At 39.6% G+C, this 12,571-nt stretch overlaps 1 protein-coding gene across 1 annotated transcript in view; it reads right to left on the bottom strand.

The window, feature by feature from the left end:
• Positions 1 to 605: 605 nt before the first annotated feature.
• The window catches only part of gabbr1a (gamma-aminobutyric acid (GABA) B receptor, 1a), a gene marked incomplete in the record, with an annotated part of 47,376 nt that continues 35,410 nt past the window's right edge, over positions 606 to 12,571 (bottom strand). The window contains 7 exon segments of the mRNA XM_035672031.1: positions 606 to 2,737; positions 3,817 to 3,960; positions 4,782 to 4,910; positions 7,067 to 7,194; positions 9,286 to 9,379; positions 10,954 to 11,064; positions 12,491 to 12,571. Coding sequence (XP_035527924.1) covers positions 2,453 to 2,737; positions 3,817 to 3,960; positions 4,782 to 4,910; positions 7,067 to 7,194; positions 9,286 to 9,379; positions 10,954 to 11,064; positions 12,491 to 12,571 — 972 coding nt within the window.

Genomic DNA, 12,571 nt, shown 5'->3' with positions numbered 1-12,571 from the left:
ACACATCAACTCTGAGGACAAAATGTTCACTTTCTAATATATCCCACCCACTGACAGGAGCCATGATAACCAGATAATCAGTGTTATTTACTTCAACTGTCAGTGCTCATAATGTTATGGCTGATCAGTGTGTGGTACATGTACCACTGGTGGCTGCCTCTAGTGGTAGCTAAGTGGAGGAAAAAATGCAAAATTTAGAATAAAAATATACTTCTAAAATGTAAGTTAAAGTTTCCTGTAATATTTTGTTTCAACATCAGTCTCCCAAGTATTCACATAAAAGTAGCATGCATATACATCTATGATTAGTTACGAGCTAAAGTGTGATGGTAAGATAGTAAGCAGAGGAGTACCCCCTTTTCCACCAAATTAGTTAATATTATTAGTTAAATTAATTAATAATCTTCTTATTAGGAATAAAGTTGCCTCCTGCATGAACTGTCTGTAGCTGAACAGGGTTGTAGGTCATAATCGTCTAATATTTTCTGAGATGTAAAAAGGTGTAAAAAGAAACACTGCCTCATTGTATATTAATGAGAAAGGTATGACTGAAACACAAAAATACTCAATGAAAAAAACAATTATTTTATTCATGATACCCATATATTTGCATACACATACTCTGAAATATATTAACATTTAAGATCTTAGATATAGTGAATACAAATATCCCCAAAACCATGTATACTGTCATATATATGCAAGATAATAGAGCATTTCCTAAATTATTTCTGCATTCATATGTTAGATGTCTGACCCAGGTACTGTACAGTTAATAAATATGGCCTATTTCATTCATTTATGTCCTTCTCCATACCCTGAGCTAAAATGTATTAGAATTACAGCAACATAAAGTGGAATAACCATAGTTTGTTCAGTTTAAAGTGCACACTGAAATATATATATATTTAAAAATATTTGACAAAGTATTGTTTTACCTGCTGATAAAGCTGTTCAGGTATCATTGCTTTATAAAATCTGGAAATAGCTCATGAATGAAATAGTACATCCAGATTAACTGCTGAATAAATACAGTATGTCACATTACTTTACACGTATCCCTCTTTGATTCATTTACAACTTATCCAAATGCAAAATGGGAAATAAAAATAAAATAAGAGCATCCATCCAGATTGTCTGTTATGGAAAAACAAAAACAAAAAAAACAAACCATCTTCTTAAAATAAAAAGGCTTACAACAATGACGTGTAACAAATTCTCATGTATAAAATCTTGAGGAAAAAACTGTGCTTTTTCTGAATATCCACAGAAATAGCCATCTTGGAAACCCCAAATTGCACCGGACTGCTGCTGTAGAAATAGAAATTGGCTTTCATTCTCAGGAGGCAGAAAGTACGAAGTATTATGGAAGTTAGAGTTTTCCAAGTTTGGATTCTAAAGCCTCTGTCACTACCTGCAAAATGTGAGAATCAGCTGCAGTGAGTGTGGCTGTTGCCGTACCCAGCGGTATCTGCAACATACATTAGATACAGGATGAGGGATTCGTTTGATGGCTATTACTATACTATACTGCTAAATAGATACAACACAAATCTCAAAAAATACCTTGTAAAATGTTATTTCAAATGGCAAAACTATCAAAATCGTCCTTACACACGTGCAGGCTTGGATCATCTTCTCCTTTAAAATGGGTCTAATATTCATACATCAGCGAAGGACTGGATTTTTAAGATCTGTTGTACTTGAATACACAGTCCTGACAACAGACATCCATACATGCCAAACTCCTGGGTCCTTCTATTTTATGGCTATTTAATAATGCACATTATCACTTTTTAGTGAAACCAGTATTCCACACAACCGAGCTCAGCTGCTCTTCAGAAGAAACATTGGAGAAAAAAAAACTGTACATTGCTTTGTCCCTTTGTAAATTTCAGTTTTCACAACTTTCCTGAAAAGTAAACAAATAATTTAACAACAACTCCATGACAAAACAGATCAGATATTACATAACAATATAAATCACTACTGTATGTGCTTGCCTAGTCAACAAACTCGAGACAAAAGGTGGAGACGATATAGCAAAGACACAAACACAAACGTTTCCTTTTGAGATCATTGACGCGGTGTCTCCACAACAGAACGAGATAACGAATGAGGGAGAGGAATGATTAAGAGATCTATGACCTTTGAAAAGACCACAAGTGTTGCTAGTCTGAGATGTGCTTGTCGCCACGTCGTTGCTGGGTTGAACACAGTGAGATCAAAACTGTGAGGACGGGTGTTACCTGCGTGACTTTTCCCGAAGCTGCCATGTGTAAAGCACTCCTGTGTACTCATTTGAGCTTCCACGCCGTATTTTAAAACAGTGTCACTACACCGCTGTGCTCATCGCCGATACAAGTGAAAGTCACAGTGTCTCGTTGTGTTTTGTGTCCCCTGTGTGCATTGTGCGACTGCTCCCCCCCCCCACTCTCTCTCTGTGCCTCGCCTACTTATACAGTAGTGGGATCTGGCTGTTGTGACAGTGGTTGCGGCTCATCTTGCTGTCAGCCGGGTAGAGGTTGGAGGAGTTGGAGAAGGAAGGCGGGAGGGAATGATTGTCCGTCGTGGGGTTGGGGTAGCCAGGCGGGGGAAGCAGAGACTTGGGATCCGGCTGGGATGAGGGTAGCGGGGCGTTGTGGTTCTGATTCTGGCCTATGGAGGGTCGGCGGCGGTTGCGTAGAGCCTGTCGCTCAGCCAGCTGGTTGCGCAGCGCTGATACCCTCTCTTCCTTCTGCAGAGACAACAAGAGGAGAGTTAGCTTTAGCATTTATACGCTTTTATGCGCATTTATAATTGACAACTGTCTAACAGTCATTCGAAAGAAGATTAATTGGCAAGTTTTTTGATATAATTGGTTCAGTCACTGAAGCACAAATGCCAATTTGCTGGTTCCAGCTTCTGAAATGAGGATTTGCTGGCCAACTATGACAGTAAATGAAATATATTTTGGAATGTTGGTTGGACAAAGCAAGACATTTGAAAACGTCACTTAAGGCTCTGGGAAATGACAATGTATTTGGCATTTTATAGATTAAACAATTGATTTATCGTGAAAATAATTTGCAGGTTAATCGATTACAAAAATAACCTCTGATTGCATATATATATATACATATATATTTTAGTACGTAGTAGTAATAAGTAAGCAGATATAAGTGTTTATCAATGTAATTGTCAGCAACTATATCTCTATCTATAACCAGATGATGAGTTTTCTTGCCTCCATGACCCCTAACCCTGCTCTGCTTTCACACTGTTGTTAGAATGTATGTGTGAACACTTGAGCACAACTGAGGTACAACTATCTTTACAAACAACAACGAAGTAAAAACAAGCACCCCGCTTCTACTACCCTTGTAGGAAGAAAATACTGCATTGTATTCTTTTCATATGCGGCAACTCTGGTAGCCAGTCTGTAAATTATGGTCCATACGCCGAACCTCCTGCCTAGCATAACCGCTGTATGAAGCCATTCACAGTTTTACAGCAGAAGGATCTCCTCGAGCAAACAAGTGAAGGCAATATTTTGCAGCATTCTCTGTTACCGTATTTACATTTAAATCGCACATATACACACATAAAAACATAAGACTATACATGTTATCTGTATAATGAATGCAAATAAATACATAAATATGTATTACCTATATATCCATATATGCATTATACAACGTCGGTCTCCAGGATGAACTAAAATGTTAACTAATATGGAAATGTATATTATGTGTCTGGCATTTGGATGTTTAGTGTTAAATATTAATATATGTGTGTGTGTGTGTCTGTTTAATGTGAAGTATCTAGTGTCTTCACCTCCTGGATGATCTTTTGCAGTTCCCTGTTCTCTCTCTCCAGCTGCCTGGATTTCTCCTCGTCATTATTGTTGGTGGACGAACCGGTCTTCAGAGTGTCCTGCTGCTCCGACTGCCACTCGCCGCGGGTGATGAGACGCCGCATCTGGATCGCCACAGGAACAGGAAGTCAATAAAGAATACAATCAGGCCTGACAGTGCAGCCAGTGTTTCATTACTGAATGAATAATGTATCTACTGAGAACACCTGATGAGAACACATTTTTAATATTTGCAGCTTTTAGCCACATCTAAAACACTTTGATTTTGTTTCATCTTGGCGCTCGCTGCTGGACAGTTTCTGCACTGCGCTTCTAGAAATAGCCAGACAATCAAACAGTGGTGACGATACTGTGATGGGTTTCTTTTTTTTTCAGTTAATAAAGTTTGAATTTCTGTAGGTGGCACTCTTTCCTCTGCACAGTCTGCAGCAGCGCTCATGTGCTCTACCCAGCTCTTCTATTTATTCCAAACAAATGATTATAGCTGCTGCCAGACATGTGAAATGTCTCACTTTTATTGTGCCAGAGGATTCTTTCCGTAACACCAAATGTTTACAGCAGCTACCCATCTAGAAGCTTGTTATTATTACAGTAACTATTTATATTGAAACTTCACAGACTATTAACGTAATGGTGCATTCACAAACGGATTAAAGATTTGATCAGTTAAGTTAACTTCTTATTTGATGTCACAGTCAGTCCAAAGACCAAAGCATGTTTTGATGATTTTTAAATGCAAAGCTATCGGACTGAACAATATGAAGTTTCAGAAGTTTGTTATTTTCTTGCACCAAGCAGTACAGTCTGTACTTTCTTCCTAAAAACACTGAGACCTGCAAGTTGGACCTTTGGTTTTGCTGTAATACGATTGTACATTTCAATGTGTGCAGTAGTTCGTAAGGATGTCAGTAACGAGTCAGAGCACCTTGGGTACAAAAAGCACCACCAGAGTAATGTAGGCAGAGAAGACGATTGCTAGAGAGGCAAAGGCAAAGGAGGCATCCTGCTGCGAAGACAGGATCATAGTCACTGGAGCCGTGATCAGGCACAACACCTGCAAGAAGACACAGACAAAAGTGAAAAGAAAGAGAGGTTGGAACAAAGGAAGAGAAAGAGGGAGGTTTAAAATAAAGAGAAAGAAGGAGGCGGCAAGGGGGGTTAGGAGGAGGTGGGGAATAGAGTGTTAGAGTGAGAGTGAGAGTATGAGAGGGGAGGAAAATCACATCCATAAAAGCATTAGGCATCTGTTTATCATTCCGGGGAGGGCTCCCATGTGAAAACAGCATTAAAAAGTCATGACTGAAGTGGCAACAGCACGCTGACAATCACCACATTGTCATCTCATCAGGGCCTGGAGCTCACAGCTTAGCAAAGAGGAAGGAGGTCCCTTTACAGACACCATTAACTATTGACATCATCATAAAATTGAGATGTGTATATCATAACATAAAATAATAACATTAGACTTGTCTCACATTATGGAGCCATGTGATGAAATGAGCACGCAAGCTGCATTTAATGCTCTTATAAATAACCATGAACGATGATCAATGATAAATCCTCTTCTTGACGGAGGAGGCGAGATCAATCCATTTACTAATTACATATCCACAAAGTATAAGCTGATAAATGTTTGGGTGCTCATTAAAAATGCTTCCTCTTTTATTCATTAATGGGAATCCAGTCAGGGACAGGAAATTCTGGCAAAAAGGCTGTTAAAAGACTTGCAAAAAGAAAAAAAAAGAAGTTTGCCTGCTTTTGATCAAAACAGAAATCGTGATGTGACAGAAACCACTTTTTCCAGACATTTTACATCAATTACAAAGTTACCCTGTGTCAAGGGTGTCAGGAAATGCCATCGACTATTTGTCTAAAGTGGCTAAAGTGAACATAATGGCAGCTATTTCAGTATAAAGTGCATCCTAGGTGCCTCGGTTTGAGATGATTCACTTGCTATTAAAAGCCAGTGAAAAATGTTTATAGCTGACAGAAGCGTTTACCACTGTACTTTAGTGCCTAAATGGGTACATTTTTAAACCTATTCCTGCCATAGGGCAAGGTAACAGCTCCATACAAAACACTGCTATGTACTGTTATCTCTGGCTTTAGTGTAGCATATATATATGGGAAGAAATCTGTGCGCAAAGTACAGAGGACTCAGTTACAAAATGAAGGTATGCTTCAGTTGCATGAGATTGCGGTACAATAAAAGTTTGTGATGCACCCTTTCATATTTTATAGATTTTATTTAACATTTATTTCACCAGGAAGTCCCATTGAGAACAATTTCATTTTATAAAGGAGACCTGAGATATAACTGTTGGTATCATAGCACCACAGGCACCATAAGCATCAAAATTTATGATTCATACAAGACAGCAGCTTGTGCTGGCAGTATACTGATTTGGACAGAAATGCATCTAGGGATCTGCATATTAGAGAATGAACTCTCAAGATATAAGAAGAGGTTTGAATATTTTATATACAAGTCGGTTTTGGTGTCTCGTGATGCTCCAACAAGTCATTATATCAACATGCACTTTTCAGTATTTTATACAAAATCATTAATTTGTGATGTTTAGCACATCCCAAGGGTTGTTTTGAGAGGAAAATTTGTCATTTATATTCAGTTGTGCCCACAATGGACTTTTTCCTGTATGATTTTTGAAGATCAATGCAAAATGGTGAACCTACAAACCTTGGAACAATATAATTTATACACTCCATTGGAGCCGCACAGGAAGTATTTAAATGTGATGTTCTGCCACTTATCTCCTCAAATAAGGAAAATACACCACAGAGGCATTAAGGGAGAATCACGTTATCTATGAACTCCATTAACTTTTATAAACTGCAAAGAGTAACCCCTTGAGGATGCAGCTTTTAAGCCCTTGCAGCTGAAATGTCTTGACACGCTGGTCAGTTGCTTGGTTTGCTCTTAAATCAGCAGAAAAGTCGCTTCTGGAAGCCAGAAATCTCAAAACCGGACAAAGTAATCATGGAGGCACTGGCACTGATTAACCCCCCCAACAGGTATACTGCGCCCATTTTTTGCTATGGGGCAATAAAAATCTTACTTATTACCACTTGAATGTTATTCAGCGTGCTACAGAATGGTCTTTGCAGAGAAAGCAAAACAGCAGAAAGCAGACAGTGGCACCCAGAAACAGGAGTTCAGGCATGACCGTGTTGTTTCTTTTTTGGACTCACAGCAACGTTGTAAATAGCCATCCCTACAGCCCGATGGTCATTGATCTTTTCTGTGGAGACAGACTTGGTCTCGTAAGCCAGAAATATGCCCAGCAGCAGCAGCAGACCCTTGTAGCCATAAACCACACCTACAGACAGAGAGAAACAGTGAGAGAATGAGTGAGCAGCAGCCATGAACATGAAAATTATATGATAATAATATAAGTAGAGCAGAGATTATGTATACAGTGTCATTTTATAAGACAAAATTATAGCTGGAAAGCTACAATTTGAAACTGAAAGCATAAAAATGGATCCCTGATTTTTTTTAAATATAATATAAATAAGTCTATGTTTTGTTATGTTTTCATTCTAGACTTCAGTATTCAGCTTTTTTATTTACAATTTTGTCTTTTAAATTGACAAAATATTTAGCCCCATGAGTCTCCATATTGGTAAACTAGATACTGTGACTGTATTATTACAGTTACAGTAAGATCTTAACTGAGGTAGGCAAGTAGTTAAACAGCAGAGCAACTCCAATCTTCCCAAACACCTGTTAATTTTTCTAAATAATATTTTGGACCAAGATATTACCCAGCAGAGGTACTTGAAGCAACACAAAGAGTGGCTATCTAACTTGCACACACTCATTTACTATGACCTCCTTGATGAATTTCAGGGTCACGCCATTGATTTTAAATGTCAAAGTCAATTTAATAGTAACAGGGAGATCTACACATCCTGTGAAAACAGATTCTGCAGAGGCTTTGGAGGGAGCTTTTTAAAGGCTTAGAAAATGAGACTGTGACCCCATCTGGATTGGACTTGGAGACTACAAATTCATAACAGAAAGCCTGCACTTCAAACTGGGAGCGTTAAATTTGAAAGATGTGGGCGTTTATCAGACAGGGTCAGTTGCATTATAGGAAATGTAGGCTCTAGTACCATTCCAGGGACTAAAAGTCAGAATAGATTGGCCTCTGCTGCATCAATTTTTACCATCCATTTTTTTTTAAAGGAAGGCAATGTCAGTCCACCACTTTGGTCCAGACTGAAATATCTGAACAACTATAGGATGGATAGCCAGGAAATTTGGTAAAAACATGTCCACCTCAAGATGAACTGTAATAACTTTGGTGACTTTTCATCTAGCACCCTCATAAGGTCAAACTTTCAATATGGCTTATGACTAAATACCTGCAAAACATGTAATAATCCCATCATCCAATCCAATCAGCTGTACTTTGTGTTTAATGCTAATTAGCAATGATGTAACTTCACTGCTAGGTGAAAGGAGTAAATCCTACACACTGGTCCTTTAACAAAGCACCACTGTGTACCTAAGTACAGTGACACAGAGCTGCTAGCATGGCTGTAGACTCTTTGTCTTGTTATTAACAAAACATCCCTCTTTCAAGTGCCACAAGTGTCGTGCTGGAATGCAACTTTAATTTATTGCTTCAAGACCTATAAAACATACTCATTATGGGAATTTGCCAATTTATGGGATCATGTAAATGACTATTGCTTGCTTCTAGTGTACAAAATAGTAACACTGTTAACAGTTCAGTGTGGCCACTGAGGGAGTAAATGAGTATGAGTTGTGCAGAAGGAGAAAACCAAAAATGTAGATACAATAGATGGTTGAATATGTTGAAAGCCAGTCAGAGTCAGGCTGACTGACAGAGAAAAGAGAATAGAACCGTGAAAGAGAGAGAGAGGCAGGGAAGAAAGAAAGAAAGAAAGAAAGGAGAATCTGTGACTGAGTAAGTCCGACACTTCTTCAGAGTGTCCATTGTTTCTTTATACCGCCTGATATTAAAGCACCATCTTTTCTTCTGTGAGAAAGGAAATGCTATGGGGCAATGGCCCAGTTTGTGACCCACATTATTTGAATTTCAGCACCATTATACTTTTATAAGAGCTGCCACACTAAGAAAGACAGCAGAGAGACAGACAGGGAAAGAGAGGGACTGCGTGGGCCGACAAAGAGAGACGCAAAGAGGGAAAAAAGCGAGAGAGAAAAGGATTTCAAACGTAAGGGGTGGCGGGGGCTGAGGGAGGAGGCTGTGATATGAGACCTGTTTAATTCAGAGTGAATGGCAGTGACGTGTGTGTGTGTGTGTGTGTGTGTATGCATATGTATCTGCATATGTCCATGTGTGACAAAGATAGTCAAAACTAATGCAGGGCAAAGGGTGACGAAGAGACAGATCGAGATGTGAGAGGACCAATACCGAGCCACGTATTCATCTTCTCTGAGCTGCAGTGCTCCAACAAGGGCTGAATCAGGACATCCAAATCTTCTTTAGGGGCCTCCTTAGTGAACTTCTACTCACACCGCAGACGGGAGAAAAGGGGAGAGGAATGGAAGGATAAAGAGATAGAGGACAACAGAGAGAGAAGGGGGAGATAATAAGAAACGATGAGACAGCAGCACACTGGAGAAGGAGGCAAAAATGCACAGTAAGCAAAAGCCCTAGAGACTTGCACGGTTGATCCCCTCGGGTAAAATGTGTCTTTCCTGTAAGTCAGATATAGATGACTGAATTTTAAGAGTATCAGATATTCAATAAATATAAAATATAGCTATTAAAATATTCCATCTAAGGTAGTAGAGTAGTAAGTCAGTGCTGTGGAGATTAGAGCTCTTGATCCTACAGAGGTTTAATGCACTTAATGAGGACAGAGTACAGCTTAATGAGTGCAGGCTACATGCACATCAGTATCTTGGTTTTGTGTCTTAACCAGGTTTTGATCATACTTGTGAATAAATAATATAACAGTATCCAGTACACTACATGCTTGCACACATGGAAACTAGAGATGTTCCTATACCATTTCTTCCTTCCGATACCGATTCCAATACCTGAACTTTTGCGTATCGGCCGATTACAAGTACCAATCCAATACATATGCAAACAGATACATTATTTTTTAAGTGTAGCCTGAATGATTTCTATCGTTGCTATATGGCCTGGCTGAGGTTAAACCCTTTGTCAAAGAAAGTAGAGCCGGTTATAACTTTGCTATCTTTGAAAAAAAGTGGCAAAGTAGCAGTCCCCGAAATGCGTACTGCATTTTAGGCAGTTTTGGATGAATTTCTGATACTGGTGTCGGAATTGGAACAACTCTCATGAGAACACACTCACTGTAAGTCATTTTGGAAAGTAATGCAATGATGATTGAAAATGTTCCACATATTAAAGGTACCCTTGGGAGTTTTTGCCCACTAGTGACACTGAGTGACAGTGAGCACAAACGGAAAATGCAATCTTCAGATCATTAAAGCAGCTATACATGATTTTTTTCATGTTAACAAAAGACTACATGTGTCACTTGTAGTGTTAAACCCACAGAGAATTATCACCTGTGTAGTTCTCATGAGCTCCCAGTCTGCCTACCATAGATACCATACGTGTATAATGGGTACAAGTGTTTTGTTTTGTTTTTTTAACGACTGAACATGAATATGAAGAGCAGCTCCCACTGGACTCTATCTGTTGTATCTTTTCTCAACTGTGAGTGCCAACAGTGAGCATGTGAGACCCTTGATTCAGTGTTAATATTGAAAATATGGATATGTTAATGGCAGTAAATGCCACAGGGTACCTTTAACTGTACTTATAGTGCTTACACTATCAAACATAAATAAATATAATTATTCAAGTCATAAATGTCATTGTTACAGTACTGCTTTTCTGCTGTGCTTTGTAAAATTATATGATATTTATCCTTGTTTTAAATTGCACTTTATGAGGGTAAGATGAATCAGACTGAAAGAACATTTCTACAAACGAGGCCCGGTGTCTCATTACTGTGTTATTGACTGATGACAGCGGCTGCACGGTCTCTGCAAATGGGCGATGACATACAAATTATCTCATCTGTCTTTCGTACTCTACCTCAACCGTAATGTGCAGAGGATCCACAATCTGCCAGATCATGAGTGACAGGAAGTCAATAGCCAGCAGCACTCCAACTGTTGCGTAGAGTTTCCATGGCTCCAAGTGTTGCTGTGTGAGTTTGAGCAAAGACACACACACACACAAACAAACACACAAACACATACACAACAGTCATCACTATCCAAGGGCATCACGAGCCAGTCCACAAACAAAGACAAACAACCAGGACAAATAATACGACAGGCGTCCTTGTGATTTCTGGATGACTGGGCGCGAATTGTCTTTCTGAATGTGTGTGTCTCTGAGTGTGTGTACAAATGTGTGTCCAAGTATATTTTAGGAGCAGTGGGAGTTTGATTGTGTGTGTGTGTGTGTGTGTGTGTGTGTGTATGTGTCTGCAGGCGACTCACAGAGAGCTGCAGTAACTATATTTGTGCTGCCACCTGAAATCATCATTTATACACACTAAGATGACACTGCTTCTGTGTGGACAGTTTCCGAAGCAGCTGATATCTACTTTATTATTCTTAACTTAAGCTATAATGGAAACAATACAGCCGTAACCAAAAACAAGGAACCAAAATGAGCTCTCCTACTGTGCTCCCCCTTCCTCTTTCCACACTTTTTTTTTTTATTCGACCACGCTGGCTTACTCCCAGCACCTCCAACATAGTAACAGCTATTCAAGCGTGCAATATCTAAAACTGAAAAATAAAATAAAGAAGAAAACACATTACACAGTCTTGAGCGCCTCTTCACTTGAGTTGCATGAAAAATGATTTGAAAAGCGCTCATTCTCTCCTCGATTTGTGAAAGTTTCTTTAAATACTCACGCAGAGCTCTCTGGCAAAATGCCCTTCTGTGGACATGAAGAGAGTTGAAAGTCAACCCGATTCGTTGTGCTTTGGCTCAAATAATAAACCCCCCGAAGGTTGGATTTCTGCATAGAACTTTAATACTCATCCATATTCATAAATATTCCATAAATGGCTTAATCTCTTATTCTTCTGATTAGGTCTTAGAAATTCCCACAACACATCGCAGACTGGCAGTATCAAGCTGGCTCCAGGATACACTATCTTCAAGGGGAGGCACACACACACACCCACACATAAAAACACACACCCCCGCTCCTCAAATCACCAGCATGCAAATAAAGCTGATGACGAAGCTATCAGGGTCCTGCTTATGTGTGTTTCTGTCCCCAGAATTTGCCCGTTTCTATGCATAAATGTTGCATGTGGGTGTACTGGTGCATGTGCTTTGTGTGTGCATGCGTGAAGTACAGTATCTATGTCAGTGTGTGTCCAACACCCTTATCCCTGCACCCTCGCTACGTCCCCGCCACAGCGAATGATGCAGAGTTGGCCTCTTAGAAGCTTATGTTACTAGGAAGCCTGCAAAGTTTTTAACGGAACTTTTTTATCAGCCGGCGCCACACATGCTGCGTGGCCTGGCCTCTCTCTCCCATCCTTTCTCTACTCCCCTGAGACCGCTGAGAGGCTTATCCCTCCCTCCCATTCTGCCTCCCTACCTTCTTCTTCTCCTTCTTTTCCTCCTTCTTCGTGAAGAGGGTGTGCACCCACCAGATCTTGGTGAACATGCTGCCGTACGC

This window comes from Morone saxatilis, unplaced genomic scaffold (assembly GCF_004916995.1).
Source record: "Morone saxatilis isolate NCDOM2014 unplaced genomic scaffold, NCSU_SB_2.0 Contig24, whole genome shotgun sequence".
In the NCBI taxonomy this organism is placed as follows: Eukaryota; Metazoa; Chordata; class Actinopteri; family Moronidae; genus Morone; species Morone saxatilis.
The sequence above is the reverse complement of the archived record's forward strand: the minus strand, read 5'-3'. Positions and strand labels throughout refer to the sequence as shown.